General features: G+C 40.6%; 1 protein-coding gene across 2 annotated transcripts; it reads left to right on the forward strand.

Annotated features, from left to right (window-relative positions):
* The first annotated feature begins 2,990 nt into the window (after positions 1–2,990).
* CIMIP4 (ciliary microtubule inner protein 4) lies at positions 2,991–17,410 on the forward strand. 2 transcript variants are annotated; one of them, XM_020787656.3, is made up of 6 exons: positions 2,991–3,125; positions 10,155–10,227; positions 11,835–12,499; positions 14,058–14,208; positions 16,042–16,152; positions 17,241–17,410. In XM_020787656.3, exons 1-6 carry the CDS (start codon positions 3,117–3,119, stop codon positions 17,330–17,332), a joined length of 1,101 nt encoding a protein of 366 aa, XP_020643315.3. In that variant the 5' UTR covers positions 2,991–3,116; the 3' UTR covers positions 17,333–17,410. The 2 variants fall into 2 exon arrangements, with proteins under 2 accessions (XP_020643315.3, XP_072856169.2); XM_073000068.2 differs by having other exon boundaries at positions 11,838–12,499.
* The last annotated feature ends 840 nt before the right edge of the window (positions 17,411–18,250 follow it).

The raw sequence follows: 18,250 nt of genomic DNA on the forward strand, positions 1-18,250 counted from the left end.
TTCTTTTGCTGGCTTAAGGTGTCTACCAATGGTTTCTATGGAGGCACTAAGAAAAATTTACCCCTTTGATTTCACACATCACATCCTTTCTTTCATCTTTTCCATATGAGTGGTCCACTCTTTAAGTTAGTATAATGTGTGGTCCTCCAAAAAATTGAGTGACAGCATTTCCCACCATCAGTTTGAGTTCAAAATCTGCCATTTGAAGCAGATTTACATCAAAACTTCTGTTGCTCAACTATCAATTCCCAGATTACATCAGATTCCTTCCATGAGGGAAGGAAGAAGAGAAAATCAGTGACCAAATATAAGATGTGAAATCCATCTGTTTTGATTCAAACCCAGTGTTTTCATTAGACAAAAGGAAGTAAAATACTACAGCCTACCAGAAGACTGAAGGTCAGCACACCCTTTTAAAGCACATTGACCAGGATCCAATAGTATGCTTAAGCACATTGATCATAGTGGATGTGAGGGGAAAAAACACAGAAGGAGAATGTCAGAGACTACACGGATCATTATAGCAACATCCCTGGGCTGAAGTAACCACTTTTAAGTTAGGCTTAGAGTAACCATAACCATTGCCAATAATTTCAATGCTCAGCTCCAAAGTGTTTATTCTGCTGATTCATAATACTTTCATGGAATGGTACAAATGAAACCCTGGTATGGTAAATTTGCTAGGCTGGGTGCCCCATAGTTCTCTTCGTGTGGGAAAGAAGTGCTCTCGTTCACATTCAAATGAATACAAGGAGAAGAGCTGTCCTATGTGAGCAAATTTTTTCAGCCCTACTGCCCAGCAAGCCTGCCTTGTTGACTCAATTCAGAAAATCCTGTAGTTGAGAGCATATAGCGCACTGGCCAAAATGTTATTTTGACTTATATAACCACACCATGGTGCTAAAGTACTCTCTAGGTTGTTTACAATGTAATTATGCAAACAACACTTTGCCCACCAGGGAGCTGGCTGCTCATCTTACTACCCTGTTTCCCCGAAAATAAGCCCTCACCTGAAAATAAGCCCTAGTATGATTTTTCAGAATGCTTGTAATATAAGCCCTACCCAAAAAATAAGCCCCAGTTAAGTGAAACCCCACCCTCCACCATTGTGCAGCAACCAGAAGAAGATGACATGACTGTATTGGAATAAATGTAGTTGTACAGGAGAAAAATAAAACATCCCCTGAAAATAAGCCCTAATGCGTTTTTGAAGCAAAAATTAATATAAGATCCGGTCTTATTTTGGGGAAAACATGGTAACTTCGGAAGGATGGAAGGCTGAGTCAGCCTTGAGCCAGCTACCTAAATCTGTCGGGATTGAACTCAGATCTGCCTGACAGAACAAGACCATGAGAACCTCCCATCCTAGTAACACCAATCTCCTCCTTACCTATTCCCCTTATCCTTAACTCTTTTCCTTTTAAAAAAATTCAACAGATGATACACTGCTGATTTCATGCAATGCTGCATTTCATGGGACCATAACAATTTTTAAAACCAAAGACTTTCATGGAAAGAGGAGAGGTGCTCATTAGAGAGAGGTGTTCCAACTTACCTGCCATATTGCACTCCACTGAAAATGTCACCATCACCAAGGAGACCCCCCACTGCCCCTTTCAGACTGATATAGGCAATCACACAGAACCAAAAAAGCTGTCGGATGGGGATGGGGGAGGAAGCAACGCATGGGAAATTGGCACAGAAAAGCCATAGATTTTGCTGACAGAACAAAATGCAACAAATGACTATGAAATTTGACTACATTGTCTGACGCTTAGTTTTACATCATGTGACCAGCAGGAAATAACTCAAAAATTGATTGTAGTAACTTCTGCAAAAGCTGCTGGATGTTGTAATGTGGTAGAGCTCTGAGAATTCAACCTTTAAGTGGGGAATGTTCTATCAACCTCAATGTACTTAATTCCTGAATAGTGTCTGTGGGATTTGAAGCCAAACCATACATGACCCAAGAGAAGCTTCATTGGACCTCCCAGTGTTGCTGTTTCTTGTTTGTTTTCAGTTTTTTTGTTTGTTTTAAGCATCCATAGAGATACAGGAGTAACATTGGATCAGGGCAATGTTGCTGAGGGGATATAAATTATTCCCCTTACGCTTGTTTCATTTGAAGATAGGTTCTGAGCACTTCAGATACAAAAATAATCTCTTCTCCTGAAGGTGGTATAACTTTCTTGCAAAAGATAACAGTTACTGTGCCATTACTCCTCTGCCCCCCATAGTAAATAAATAAATAAATAAATAAATAAATAAATAAATAAATAAATAAATAAATAAATAATAATAATAATAATAATAATAGTAGTAGTAGTAGTAGTAGTAGTAGTAGTAGTAGTAGTAGTAGTAGTAGTAATAGTAATAGTAGTAGTAGAGCAGTTTGGTGGGGACATCTTTCAAATAGGAGCTTTATGGGAGGCTAGTGTTATCCTCCCGCTACACCTCTGTCCTCTTCTGACCCAACATAGTTCAGCATTAGATTTTCTTGCGGGAGGGCAATTTCTGAGGGTCCATTTTCCTCCATCATGTAACATGAAAGGCAGTAACCCCATTCTGATACTTGAAGGTATGGAGCCCCCTCCCCCCGGAACATTTGAGGAAGATGTTGAAAACTTTGGTAGTTGTAGACTTTTCTGTCTCTAGGAATTTGTTTGTGTAGATACTTAAAAGTACCTTGACATCCTAGTAAAGAAGGATGATATATTTTAATTATATAACTGTCTTATGTTTTATTCCTTAAGATGAGGTGGGTGTATAGGAAAGGAGGTATAGAAACGATCAACAATTAAACAAACAAATATCTATTCTCGAACTAACAAACAAATTCTCAAAATAATTACCATCATTACATGACAAGAGTTGGGAAATCTTACCCCAAACCCTCTTAGTATGTGAACTTCTCTTTAGCTACCAAATATAAAATTCAGATGGTACCTCTGTTTATGTGGGTTCCCAGGACAACCACAGCTCACAGATGAGGAATGGTGGTTCCTTAGCAACCCTCCTTGGTGATTCCTTGCAGTTCCACCTCTTTGTCTCCACTTCTAGTCTAGGCAAGGACCTGCTTGACTTTCAAGAACTACTTTGGCACCTCAGATGAGACCATGGAAGAGGTGAGGCTCATGTTTATGAGGAGGACATAAGTTCTGGGCACTTCAGAGGCAAATATACCATATATATTTATATAACCCCTCCCCCACCAATAGGGAGTTACACACAAAGAAAGCTGCTGAGGGTCTTATGACCTACACAAAGGGGCTTAGTTTTTTAGGCACAGATCAGTGCAGTGAGTCTTGCTGCTCTCTTGCTGCTGGTCCAGGCCACATGTGGCAGGCATGTGGGCTTCTCCTTGGCCACCTCTGGCAACTCATTTGGAGCCACATCTGGTTGGCATCCCTGGGACCTGCATGGCATTTATATAGCTCATTTATTATCATAGTGCTGCTCTTCCCAGCCAGAGGTGTTGTGAAACTGGCCAGACAATATATATGTTGCCGTAAGGAGACTAGCGGCTTCTTTCAGAATCTGGGGGAACTTGAGGGTCTTAGCCCCTCACGTGACAGCAAACAAGAGCCAAATATGACTAGTCCCTTGTTCCAGTATGCAGAGGGGGCTGAGGAGATTAGCCCTGTGCTACGATACCTACAGCACCCGGAAGAGTTTACTGCCTTGCACCAACAACTACCGCAGCCTGAGGAAAAGGCTGATACCTCAGCCAAGGAGTCAACAGAATTTAGTCCTGTTCTCCAATACCTACAGCAGCTAGAGGAAATTGGTAGTAACTTGCTCCAATGGGATTGCTGTTTCATGTCGTCTTCCCCAGGAAATGCCAGCCATGTAGAGGATGCGACTCAGGTGAAAACCTGGGGGGAGGGGTAGTCAAGCTCATTAAGAGCTTGGGAAATTTGTTATTTTAAGACTACAGCTCTCAGGATCCACCAGGCTGGATGGCCATTCTGGGAGATGCTGTGCAAAAGAGCAACTTGCTCAGACTGTTCAGGGAGAACAAAGAAAATGCTGACTCTCTAGTTTAATGCTAAACCTTTGGTCTCCTAAATGTCTCAGTCTACAACTCTCATAATTACTTAATGTTGGCTATACTGGATACAGCTTCTAAGAGATGGAAAAGAAAATATCTCAAGTACAAATATGATTCACTTCTTGTTTTTGACTGTCCTTTAGAACAATGGTCCCCAACCTTGGGCCTGCAGATGTTCTTGGACTTCAGCTCCCAGAAACCCTGGCCAGCAGAAGTGGTGGTGAAGGCTTCTGGGAGTTGTACTCGAAGAACATCTGGAGGCCCAAGGTTGGGGACCACTGCTTTAGAACATTCAGATGTCACAGAAACAATGAGGAATTTAGCAATAATTTTGCTTTCTTACATCTAAATGGACTATAATGAATCAGCCACAAGAGTTAGTAGAAGCTGAAATATTTCATTACAGGCTCAGGAAGATTTCCCAATATTGTGAGCAATCCACACTCTTTCGCTCATGCTTTTTACATCAAAACAATATGATAACATGGCATAAATGTGAGTTGAGATGATTTGTAACCAATAAGAAAGAAGGTTAGTGAACATTAGTGTAAAATAATAAGAATTTGTAAAGACCTTTGAGAGATTATGTCAAGCACAGGGATCAGGGGCATGTCAGAAGCAAGGAAGAACCAGCATGTGTAGGCCCCTATTTGCAAATCTTATTTCTCCTAGATATGACTAGTGTAGCTGTCTACAGTGACCAAAGGTTGTCATTAAAAAAAGGAGGAGGGGGTGGGACAAATAAATAATTAGAAAACAACATGTTGGTATTAACAGCATCTCTGACTTATCTGTTGAGTAACAAGGACATAATATTATTCTTTTCCCCTCATGTTTTATCATTAAAGCCAAAGGCTTTTTTTGTGTATGTAATAAACCCTTCACGGATTGCTGCCTTGTCGTGGTGATGGGGCTTGAGTAATTCAGAGAAGCTGTGGGCCATACCATGCAGGGACACCCAAGATGGACAGGTCATAGTGGAGAGTTCTGACTAAACATGATCCACCTGGAGCAGGAACTGGCAATGCCACTCCAGTATCTTTGACAAGAAAACTCCATGGACAGAAACAAAAGTCTAAAAGATATTACGCTGGAAGATGAGCCCCTCAGGTCGGAAGGTGTCCAACATGCTACTGACGAAGAGTGGAGGACAAGGACAAGTAGCTCCAGAGCTAATGAAGTGGTTGGGCCAAAGCCGAAAGGATGCTCAGCTGCATATGTGCATGGAGGTGAAAGGAAAGTCTGATGCAAAGAAAAATACTGCATGGGAACCAGGAATGTAAAATCTATGAATCTTGGTAAGCTGGATGTGGTCATACAGGAGATGGCAAGAATAAACATTGACATCCTGGCGTCAGTGAACTAAAATAGGTGGGAATGGGTGAATTCAATTCATATCTACTATTGTGGGCAAGAATCCCATAGAAGAAATTGAGTCACCATGATAGTCAACAAAAGAGTGGGAAAAGCTGTACTGGGATACAATCTCAAAAATGATAGAATACGAATCCAAGGCAGACCTTTCAACATCACTGTAATCCAAGTTTATGCATCAACCACCAATGCTGAAGAGGCTGAAACTGACCAGTTCTATGAAGACTTACAAAACCTTCTAGAACTGACACCAAAGAAAGATATTATTCTCATTACAGGAGATTGAAATGCTAAAGTTAGGGAGTCATGAGATAAAAGGAACAACAGGTAAGTTTGACCTTGGAGTTCAAAATGAAGCAGGGCAAAAGCTAATACTGTAGAGTTTTGTCAAGAGAACAAGCTGGTCATCACAAACATGGTTTTCCAACAACATAAGAGGCAACTCTACACATAGACATCACCAGATGGGCAATAGCGAAATCAGATTGATTATGTTCTCTGTAGCCAAAGAAGGAGAAGCTCTATACGAGACCTGGAGCTGATTGTGGCTCTGATCATCAGCTTCTTAGAGCAAAACTCAAGCTTCAACTGAAGAAATTAGGAAAAACCACTGGGCTAGTCAGGTATAATCTAAACCAAATCCCTTATGAATACAAAGTGGAAGTGAAGAACAGATTTAAGGCACTAGATTTGGTGAACAGAGTGCCCAAAGAACTATGGATGGAGGCTCGTAATATTGTACAGGAGGCAGCAACAAAAACCATCCCAAAGAAAAGGAAATGCAAGAAAGCAATGTAGCTCTCCGATGAGGCCTTACAAATAGCAGAGAAGAGAAGAGAAACAAAATGCAAGGGAGATAGGGAAAATTGAGAAAGAACCTCTTAATAAGGGTGAAAGAGGAGAGCACAAAAAATGGTCTGATGTTCAACATCAGAAAAACTAAGGTCATGTCCCGTCACCTCCTGGCAAATAGAAGGGGAAGATATGGAGGCAGTGATAGATTTTACTTTCTTGGACTCCATGATCACTGCAGATGATGACAGCAGCCACAAAATTAAAAGACACCTGCTTCTTGGGAGGATAGCGATGACAAACCTAGATGGCATCTTAAAAAGCAGAGACATAGCCTTGCCGACAAAGGTTTGCATAGTCAAAGCTATGGCTTTTCCAGTAGCAATGCATGGAACTGAGAGCTGGGCCATAAAGAAGGCTGACTGCCAAAGAATTGGTGCTTTTGAATTCTGGTGGTGGAGGAGACTCTTGAGAGTCCCCTGGACTGCAAGGAGAACAAACCTGTCAATTCTGAAGGAAGTCAACCCTGAGTGCTCACTGGAAGGAGAGATCCTGAAGCTGAGGCTCCAATACTTTGACCATCTCATGAGAAGGGAAGACTCCCTGATTTTGGGAAAGTGTGAAGGCAAGAGGAGAAGAGGATGACAGCGGACGAGATGGTTGGACAGTGTCATCGAAGCTACCAGAATGAATTTGACCCAACTCCAGGAGGCAGTGGAAGACAAAGGGCCTGGCATGCTCTGGTCTATAGGGTCACGAAGAGTCGGACACGACTTAATGACTAAACAACAATAAATAAGATATATTTGTTACTTCTAAGGCTAGGGAGGATTTTCTTTTTTTCCTATTTCTTCCTACCTAACATATCTAAAGCAAAGCTTCAAAAATTAAAAACACATCACTTAGAAATAGTGTAAAATTATATTATAAACATCAACTTCAATATTGATGCTTTATACATTTTAACAGCTCTGAAAATTGGATATTGAAAAGTCAGAATCAGAAGCTGCAATTATCCATAGATATTCTGATTCTTTGTACAGTATCTTCTTCACATGGAATTCATCATTTAAGTATTCAACCAGACTGATCCTTGTCTCACTCTTAAGTAATAATTGAAAATTGACATTTTATCTTGCTCCACTCTCACTATAATTTTATGTCTGTTTTTGTAGTTATGTAAATGTTTGCTTGTTTTCCCACCCCATGCCCTTTTTTGATGTCATGTTTAGATTGTGACTCTGTGGGCAGGAAGAGAAAATGTTTTCTGTTTTCATGGGGGAAAACTGGTACTGGAGCTGACTTGAAGGCAATTGATTTGAAAGCTATAAAGTGGGAGGCAGGATTTTATTTAATTATTTATTTAAAATATTTTTAACTGCACCTTTCTCCTTAAAAAAGACCCAAAGTGGATTACATAATTAAAAGACAATATTTAAAGCTAAAAACAGCAAGTATAGAAATACTTAAAGGGATCAAACAAACACCACACTAAGAGACAGTGAAAAAAATGCAATACCAAAAACACATTCAGTGGAGTAAGGCGCAAGAACCCATTTAAAAATCCCACTCAGGCAGCCAGTCATAGATAGAAAGCTTGCCTAAAGAGAAAGGACAGCAAAGATGGGGCCAGCCTGGCCTCCTGTGGCAGGGAGTTCCAAAGTCTGGGAGCAGCAACAAAGATGCAAGATCATCTCTTGCTCGCCTTATCTAAACATTATTGGCAATCCCAAGAGCATTATTATTTTGGCAGAGCTTGAAAATACTATTTTTGTGGGACTGTAACTTAAAAAAAAAAACACTAGCCAGCTGGGAGTTGTACTCCAAAAAAGGAACTTTTTCATGCCCTGCTTTTGAAATTTTGAGAAAGGAGAAACCATTTAATTGCCCCAGTAAACAAAAAAAAAATCTTCACTCACCCTGCTACCCCCCATTTTGTGATATACCATAAACAAAAGGAACTGGTGGAGCAGTAATTGCAAGGAGATATTCAATCCTTCCTTTCCTCATCCACTGATTTAAATCCATCCCACCTCCCCCCACCCACCCACCCACCCCTCTATCCAAAGGTCTTATTTCTGGCCACAGAGACTAGCTAGCAGTAAAGGGGAAGATTTATAAAAAATAAAAATAAAAATAAACTGCCTATGTATGTGTGTGTCGTGAGGAGATTTTTGTTCCCGGACAAGGTTGGCAGCTTTTGAAGCCTTGGGTTCTAGTATCTGCATGGACCTGAGCCTCCTGTTGGCCCCAGCGTATGGAAGCCAAGAGTTCTGAGGGAATTATGGGACAGAGCTCAAAAGAAAAATCTCCCTGTTCAGTTAAACAGAACAGTTTTTGTTTTGTTTTGTAAGTTTCTGGAAATCAAATTTTTCCTTCTTACTTTTCTGGCAGTTTGTTTTGAACAAAGCCAGCAAGAAAACCAGCACTGTGAGGCTGCTTGAATTGCGAGATAATGAGTAACTGAACTAAAGTCATCCAGATTAAATAACAGACTGTTACCGCTTACTGTCATAAATGCAGGCCCATTCTCAGGTCATAAAGGCAGAACTGCAATGAAGGCAGATATTAAATAAAAAGCTACATAGGCTGGTGATAGGGAACACAGGTTCTATCCATTTTCAAACCAGTTGCCATGTATATATTGTAATGTGACAAAATAAAAAGAGGTAATGGCAATGTGCTGAAGTAGATATACAAGATATTTATTTTTCATAAAGCATTATAAGATTTATAGACAATGAAGTTGAAATCTGGAGACATCTACAGGATAGCTGGCATACTGTCACAATGAAAGGGAGACTTATGAGTTTCAGGTATAGGTTGGAATCTTGGTTTAGACATGATTCACTCTGTAGCCACAAACAAGCCCTTTTCTCAGACAGATTCCTGTTTGCACTAAATATTTTATTTCATTCATTCATTCATTCATTCATTCATTCATTCATTCATTCATTCATTCATTCATCCAATTTCTATACTGTCTGTTCAGTAAGGAGCCACTACCCTGGTAGTTTACAGCAAAATTAAAATCCCACCCCCCACCCCAGCCCAGCAAGCAAATAGTAAATTAAAACTAATATATCAAAAATAATAAAGGACAGTGGTAGTGAAGCCATGCGGTGATAACTGAAGTAGATAATACAGATGAGGCTAAACAGAACAACTACAGCAGGGGAAGAATGTTATTAAAGGTTTCTTTAAAGAGCTTTGCCTTAACTAACTTGCAAAAGATCTTGGAGGAGGGGCCTAGCAAATCTCAGCTGAGAGTGAGTTCTACAAAGACAGGGGCACCATCAAGAAGTCCCAGTTCCTATTTAACATCATTTGGGCTGACTTCAGTGTAGCCATCCGTAACAGCAAGACCTGAGAGGAATGGGTGAAATGGGCAGCTGTTCTTTGGGAGAGATGCTGTGACAGGTAGCAGGATTCCAAACTGTTTAGGGCTTTGAATATCAACACCAAGACTTTGCATTTGGCACAGAAGCCTACAGGGAGCCAATGCAGGCTGGCCAGGATCAAAGAAATATGATCTAAATTAGATGCCCCAGATACTAACTGGGCTGCTGCATTCTTCCATTTTCATCTTCAAGGGCAGCCCCATGTAGAGAGCATTGCAATAATCAATTAGTGAGATTACCAATGCATCAACCTTTAATGTCAGATATTTACTATCCATGTAGAGACATAATTAGGCAATATGCCAAAGTTGGAAAAAGGTACATCTGGCTGATATTGGCTTCTCCATAGAGAGAGGTGGGTCCAGGATTACACCCAGGTTACGGACCTGGTATTTCAGGGGAAGTGTAACTCCATATAAGTTGCCATATAACACAGCCTACCAGGTGAGCCTCCTAACAATAAGATCTCTGTTTTGTCAGGAGACAAAGACTGTTCTATGTTGATATAATTAATATATTTTTTTTTAAAATACCAGGTGCCTATGGACATGGACATTCCAACTCCTGCCACTGCATATCATGACACTAGAATCATCGATGGTCCAGCAGGTAAGGATGTAAAATACGGTGAAAATTTCCAGAACTGAATGCTAATCATGTTAAAGTCGAATCCCTACTTAATTATCCCTCAGATATATAATTCAAGACCTCTTGTGGATTTATATCTTAACACCTGACTGGATTCTAGATAGGTTGCAATAGAGCAGAGAAACACATGTGGATGCAGCAATTTCTAATATTGCGTTTCCATGGGTAACATCACTGTAGCTATCCAGATGTCAAACAATTTGCAAGAATCAGCAGAGGCAGACAGCTGGGTTTACACAGCAGAAGGTGTCTTTGACAAGGTGCTAATTGTCCATTTCTACCTCTTTTTTACTTTTAGTGAAGTGACCTAGCAATATGGTGTTCTAGAGCTTCCTTAAAAGCTTTAAAAAACACTGCTCTCTTGGCAACAGGCATTCAGCTGAAGGGAAACCTCACGCCTGACAGTGCCCTTTTGCCTTCAGATCAGGTGATCATACTGGGCAAAAAGAAGACAAAAGCAATGTCAGCCTAACTGGAGCATAGTTAAATCACCCCGACTGGATGAACAGAAAAAGATTATTCCCCACTAAAAAGAGATGATTCCACAACATCAGTTCCACATTGAGTTATACATTGGGACTCAGACCCAAAGACTTGCCCATATCCCTGCTATGGCCCTATTCACTTTCCTTTTTTTTTTTTTTTGAAAGGAGAAACATTTTCTTTAGGGAGGTGCCACGTTCTGCTCCTCTTCTTTCTTGGTGGACACTTCCACCCATGTCTTAAAGCAGAATGGGTGAGAGACAATACAAGTTGCTGCACATGCAATATTTTAAATTTATGGCTCTGGCCAGCATATCCTGAGTTCATCTCAAAAAAAGGTAGCCTTTCCATGCTATATAAAAAAGAGAAGGGTTGTACTGCATCCTCTGAATGAGCACCAATTTTGTTATCTTTCTGATAAATTGAAACACAATGGCATGTGGCCAAGTGCCATCATCCTATTTCCCTCCACTTCCTCAAACAGTCCACTCAGGTGGCAACAGCTGGGCAGAAATGGAACTAAGGAAGTGCTACTGAAGAAGAAGAAACAGGAATGTGTGTTAGAGACACAATTGGATGTCTATCTGAGAATGAGGATTTGATTGATGTAATGTTATACGTATATATATGATTTAGTGACTTTGAAATCCTTCCTTTCACTCATGAACGGAGAGTCTTTGGGCTTTTGTATATTGTGCACTGCATATTTGAAATGGTCTGAAGACTTCTTCAATAAAAGTTTATTCTATATTTGCATTAACATGTTTGGGGACTCCACATCTGGCAGAAGTAGAACAAAAACATCAAAAATAAAAACTTTTAAACGAACACTTGAGATGGCAACACCTTTCCCTAGAAATTAGTTCTGTAAGAACTGAGCATGTTGAGTACCTATGGGATATAAATTGTTGTGGTGGAGAAAGACCAAAAAGTTGGGGTGGGGTGCATCATAGAAGGGAGCATCTTAGAGAAGGGTGTGGTGCATTGGAAATCTGGAACACAGACATGCTTTTTTTTTAAAGTGAGGACCCCTTGTAACCATCCATTGTTGCTTCCCTTTGGTATACCTACCTTCTGTCTTTCAGAAGTGCCTGGATATGGGGACAAGGAGCAGGTCACATACAACATGGCCGGAGAACACGCCAACCATATAAGACCCCCCTCGAGAAGCTCCAGTAAGACCTCCTGGAAGAACTCCAAAGGCCCAGCAGAGAACAGAACAGCCATGGGGAGATCCCCAGTAACACCACAGACCTCCCCTTCTACACAGCGTTTCCAGACAAAAACCCACAGTAAACAGAACCTCAGGCCCAAAACGCCCTCTGCACTCTCCTTTCACAGTGGATCCCTTAAAGGGCCTGCGGGGAGGAAGGACGGTCTGGATAGCCCAACTTCCAAGGGAGCAGCCAGTCACCAAAAGGGAAGGCCTGGAGGTTCCTGGCAGCCTGCCAGCAGTGGCCAAGATGACATGGACGAGACCTACAATGATACAAGGGAATTAGCAGCCAGACACTATCGACTTCTGGGGACCCCTTTACTTGGATCTTCCCGAAGGGCCATAAAGGGGAACTGTGAAAACACAAAAGAATCCGGGAAAGTTCCAAGTGCCCAGGAATCGCTAGCATCAAGTGGGCAGGACGTGAAAGCAGAAGGAAAGTCCTTTCAGGAGAAGAAAAACAGCCTCATCCCTGCCAATATCAAGGCTAAGTTTGGCACATCTATGGTGGAGAAACTGGTTTCCGAGGAGCAGGTAGGGAAAATAAGTATCCCACCTTTCAAGAAGCTCAGTATGGTAGGAATGTCTCAGTATCCGCAACCAGTGTCCTTTTTCAGTGTGTAAACATCAAATGCCAAATTGAGAAGCAGCTTACTTATCACATTGCATGCCACTGGCACTAAATAAGTATTAAGAAGTAGAAGCAGCTGCAGCAAAAGCAAAGAACACTGTTCCTAATAACTATGACACCCAGAGTTGTGAGTGTAGCAAGCAGAAGAACACAGTCAATACTACTAGCAGCATACTGATATCTAGGATTGCTAGTAGCATTTATTAACCCAAAATAGGGGTTTGGGTACTTATCTATATACAGATTAGGGAAGTGCAGGGCGAAAACATTCATACTGCTTTCATTTCAGGGTTTCTCAGGAGATGCTTCTTCCATCTTCTGGTTTTTTTGGGGGGAAACAGTCCTTTGGTAAATCTGAAAAGACCTGAATCTTTCAGGTTCTTTCATTTTAGTTTCCCTGTGCTGGTTTATAGCATTAGAGACAATTAAGCCCCACAGGACCCTCAAAACTAGTCCCAAAAAGGAGGGACAAGATCAAAAACAGCCGTCCACTCCAAAAGGGCAAACAAGAACAGTACCTATAAAAGAAAACCAATCATCCCCAGACTTAAATTCACATTTTATCATCAGGTCACCATCCTCATTAGTTCATCAGCCAGGAATACAACACACCGGAAGGAGAAAGCGTAATCACCATCATAATCAAAATAAAACAACCAACACCTCCATAAAGGAAATATATCAAACCCCCAAAACCAGAAATCCCAAATGTGGCTGACTGGGGAGACTTTGATAGGTTCAGTCGACCAGCATGAACAGTAGTCCAACAGGTGAGGAGCAGACCTGCATCTTAGGCTACAGTAAATAAAATGGGGGAGATCCCTCAAAAATCAATAAAATGAAAGCTAAGAAAAGCAGGGTCATCCTGAATATGGAAAGAAACTATAACCTCGCCTTCTGATTCTCACATTTTTCATATTTTGGAATGTCTCTATTGTAAAGCCATGAAAGACTCCAGGAAAGGGCCCCCTTCATGTTTTTCCCCATACAGGTTAACTTAAAGTTCCACACTTATGTAAGCAAGACAAGTTTATGCACGAGTAAGTCCTGCTGAATTTAATATGAGTTGTTTCTTGGAGTAGACATGTATAGGCTTGTGCTGTAAGGGGCTTACTGTAACTACAGAATAATAATGGATATTATTTCAATTATTAACTAAGGAGTTAACTGCCAATACTTTGACATTCATTTGATGTCAAATGGATAAGAGGACATATTGATTAAACCATTGATACAGAGTAATTAAGACACCAAATTCATCACCGGTGATTTAGATAAAATCAACTTCTGTTAGGAGAAAATCACATGGTAACAAAATAGCAGCCAGTCGCTATACTTAATCAATTACTAATTCTGGGCAAATACTGCCATGTTATAAACATTGTGATTGACTAGCCAAGCTTTTACAATTCAGAGAGGTGAGGGAAATTCAACTCCATCACAGGTGTGTTTTCTTTCCAGGCACGTCGTACTCTCTGTGAGGCTGGACTGATTCAAGGGCAGAAACGACTCAGCGACTGGACATTCAAGCCAATAGAGAATCCCATGGCACCTTCACCTTATGCTGATTATTATGAACTAGGTTACAACCTGAGATCCAACATTTTCCAAGGTGAGACTTTTCTAGAATTACCTGCTTACGCCCCCTTATGACTGTAGTTATCACTTTGCACTGGCATTGAATTTTGTGCACATAACCCACTATAACAGCGCTAAAAATATTTTCTTTTACTTTTTATTATAAAATTTAATTAAATTAAAAAAAACCCAGCATTTTTTATCCTCTGTGCTGTACAAATGGTGGAAAACATATGTCACAACCCAGCGTCCTTGTGGGGAGCGCTTGGCTGGTGGATGGAGAGCAATTAGGGAGTCTGAATCTCCTTTACAGCTGGGCAGAGTCCAAATGACCTCAGCCAGGAAGAATTACAGATCCCTTCTCACAAGTCTGTCCTAAAAGATACTTGCTTGCACTTAACTAGGTTCAGCAAGAACAGACACATGAGCTTTGTAGTCGCCAGATCTATCAAAGCTCAGGCAAATAGGACTCTAGCATTCTGTGGCCTCACAATCTCTTTGGAAGCAGGCTCAGCAGACTTGCTGTTCAAAAGACCATTCTTAAGGATTTTTAAGAATAATTTTTAATTGAAAAAATAAAGTCTTAGTCAGTTTGTTGCATAAGCAAAGCATAAGTTACATTTCCATAGAATATTGCAGTGGAATCTAGGCATCATTCACTAAGCAAAAATATAGCTAAAATACTAAAAAGCTTCTTTAAAGGTAGGCATAGGGTATAGCCCCCCTCTCCTCTCTGAGGTTCTACATTCCAATTCCCTTTGATCTAACATAAGGAAAAAAGATTCAAAATGGCTCCTAAGCCTCTCTATAGACTAAGGAACAGTTCACATGGCACAAACTCCATTTTCTACTCTTTTGGCACCACCTTTCCTCTTCGTCTCTCAAGGTGTTAACCAATAGACGATTAGGAAAGTCCGTTCTCATCCCACCTTCTATTCCCAGAAGAAATTTCCTTCTCCTCATCTCAGTCCGGATCTAGACAACATGTTGTGTCTTCACGCCTTATCGTCTCTTGACATGGCTGGGTACAAGGAACCTTCCCATCGGCTCATGAAGAAAACATTCCCATCATACAAAATCATTTTTACACAGAACCATTATGGAACCATTTTACATTTCCTCATAACTACACAAACCATCTTCATACATGTTTTTAACCCACATAATCTCAACCATGACAACATATTACCACCCCCACACCATCAATTGCAGTGGAAGAGGAGATAACTGGAATATTGGGTCTTTGGAAAAGTATATATAAAACTATATAATCAAAAAAGATAGTAAAGGTTGCATAATAACAAAGAAAATGTTTGCAAAGTTGCCAGTTGGCTGGAAGTGCGGTGAGACAGCAAACAGTCTCATGCCTTTTATAGTGTGTCCAGAAAGGGTAACGTGTTTGCCTACTGGAGGTCATCTTCTATTTGTCAGATAGACGGCAGAAATAGAAGCATCCATAAACCAGTAGACAAACACTTTGCCCTTCCTGGACATTCTTTGTCTGACCACAGAGTTGTAGTTCTTGAACAAAGGACAGGTTTCAAGGGAGGCCATTGAGCAAGTTATATATCAGGATGTTCAGTGCACTGTCTCTATGCCTAAACAAAGACAATGGTTTCCTGTGTCATTATGTATATGAATCCAATCAACGGGACCCTGTCACCCAGTCAGACCCTAATCACCACCACTGTGATGGAATTAATCAGTACCTATTGTCTTGTAAAGATCTTCTTCACCCCAGGACCAACACAAACTTCCAGCTAACAGTTTTAGCTCCCCCTGCCCCAGGAAACAGCCACTTCGATTCAGAAGTGTGGTTGGACACTTCTGAAAATAAAAATAAGAACCTATGTGTTCTTTCTTGCAGGAGGACCATTAGAAAGCAGAAGCCTGATGAAGGATTCCTATACCCCAGATGTTATCAAGAGAGCAGTCCGGGATCCCAAACACTGGCATGGAAGGAAAACTGATGACCTAGGTAAGCAATCCTGAGTTTTTCAGGCCACCAAAAAGCCAACTTCCATCTAATCTGTAATGTGAGATTAGTCATAATACCAGTCTGTTTTTACTGGATGATTGTAAGAATGACGAAGAAAATGCTAGTAGTAAACTCAGGAAGGAGAGCTATAGATAAATACTATCCCAATATAAACATCTGAATTTCACCCAGCTCACTGCTGTTACAGCTCATTATCACATGTCTAATCATATGACTGAAAACATATTTAAATCAACTTTTTGCAATCTGGTTCTCAGTTACTGGCAGCAATAATGACTCTGCCACTTATGTGTTTTTGGCTAGTTTGCAAAAATGTTTTCCTATCCAAATGATACCACTTGACTTTTTGCTCTCTCAACTTTATTGGCCTTTACTAGAGATGGGCATGAAGCACTTCATGCCGGGTCATATTAAGTTATTGGCACAGCACCACAGGTGCTAAATATTCCTTTCCCCCCATCACTCCCCACCAGTTCACTCAGTCACCAGACAGACATTCTATCCCCATCGTGTGATCTTCCAGTCCTGGCAGGAACACAGACTTCCCTTCTCTGCCTCCTCCAGCAGCTGCCCACTCACAGGCAGCACTGCAGGTGACTCCTAGTCTGAGTGGGCAGCTGCTGGAGGAGGCGGAGAGGAAAGTGACAGGAAGATTGAGTGACTGGAAGGGCACAAGCAGTACATACCAGCTGGTGAGTGGGGAAGCCAGCCAGGGTGGTGGTGGAGAAAAGAAACCTGTGGTGCCGTGCTAAAGACTTAAGACAAACTGGCACAAAATACTTTGTGCCCATTGTTTGAGGGAAATGGTTTGGAAGATCTGAACTTTTTTTCTAGTTCATTGAGGACTATTTTACCACAATGTGCAAATTTCTTCATTTTGGTAACACTGAGAACATGAAATTAAACAGCTCAAATGTAGGAGAAACTGAAACTCAAAAAGCCTTACTTAATCTCTTTCAAAGGCAACCCTATAATCCTGAGAATGGATAACTCTTATAAGTTTGTAGTAAATATACAAATGGTGGGGTGTTTATTTTTCTTTTCTTTTCTTAATGCTTTCATCATAGGGAGATGGTTCCAGAAAAATGCCCTGAACCTTAATCTGCAAAAAGCTTTGGAGCAAAAATATGGGGAGAAGAACAAAGGCGGCAAATCCTAAGAAGGCATAAAAGCAGCATGTGAGCCCTCAGTGAAAAATGTCTCTCCATAGCACTGGAATAAACCTCCATGCAGCCTCTGTCGTTGTGTGCTTATTTTGCACATTGATGAAAGAACCTGGCCTGCTCCTGAATTGGGAGGGGAAAATCTTGTCAGTTTCCCTTTCTTGAATTTGTAAACAGTAGTTAATTCTGAGTATGTATGTGGAGACTGCAAATTTTGATGAATTTTTCAAAATTGAACAAAAGCAAAATTTCCACCATCAGTACTAGCCAAATCCCCCATAGACTCATGTATCTATGGGGGATTAGGGGCGATTATTGACAAGCCCCCCACCCCAGTGGATGTTGAAAAGCACAGGTTATAGTGAACAGTATTTTAGTAGCAAATACTATGCATAGTATGGTCCATGGCTCCTTCTAGTGACCAGTTCTGTTAACTTCATGTTTAGAAATATATATTTCTAGGATTTTTCTTTTCTTTTTTAAAAAATATTTTCAGACCATGGATAAGTGAATCAGTGGATACTGATCCTGTGGATATGGGGGTCCTACTATATAGCTCCCAGCATGGAGCAGAGGTTCTGCTTCTTATCATTAAAGATGGGTTAAAGATGACTCATGAGAAAAAGAAATAGCAATCCTAATTCAGCAGTAACTGGATTCACTAACGGGGATTCAAATCCAGTCATTTAAAAATTAAGCATTCAAAGTTCTGGACCTGCTTTACATTCAGATTTCTTTTTTAAAAAAGTTCATTTTCTTCCATACAGAATATAAAAACATTCATGAATTTTGGGAAATTTTAATCAAAAACAAATTGAAATTATATTCTTCTTCTTGGTCTCCATGAATGTGATACTCTTCTGTGCTTGCGCAACATTCAGAACCTTCTAGAGCTGAAAATCAGGAGATTGTTA

Source organism: Pogona vitticeps, chromosome 5 (genome assembly GCF_051106095.1).
Source record: "Pogona vitticeps strain Pit_001003342236 chromosome 5, PviZW2.1, whole genome shotgun sequence".
NCBI lineage: Eukaryota > Metazoa > Chordata > Lepidosauria > Squamata > Agamidae > Pogona > Pogona vitticeps.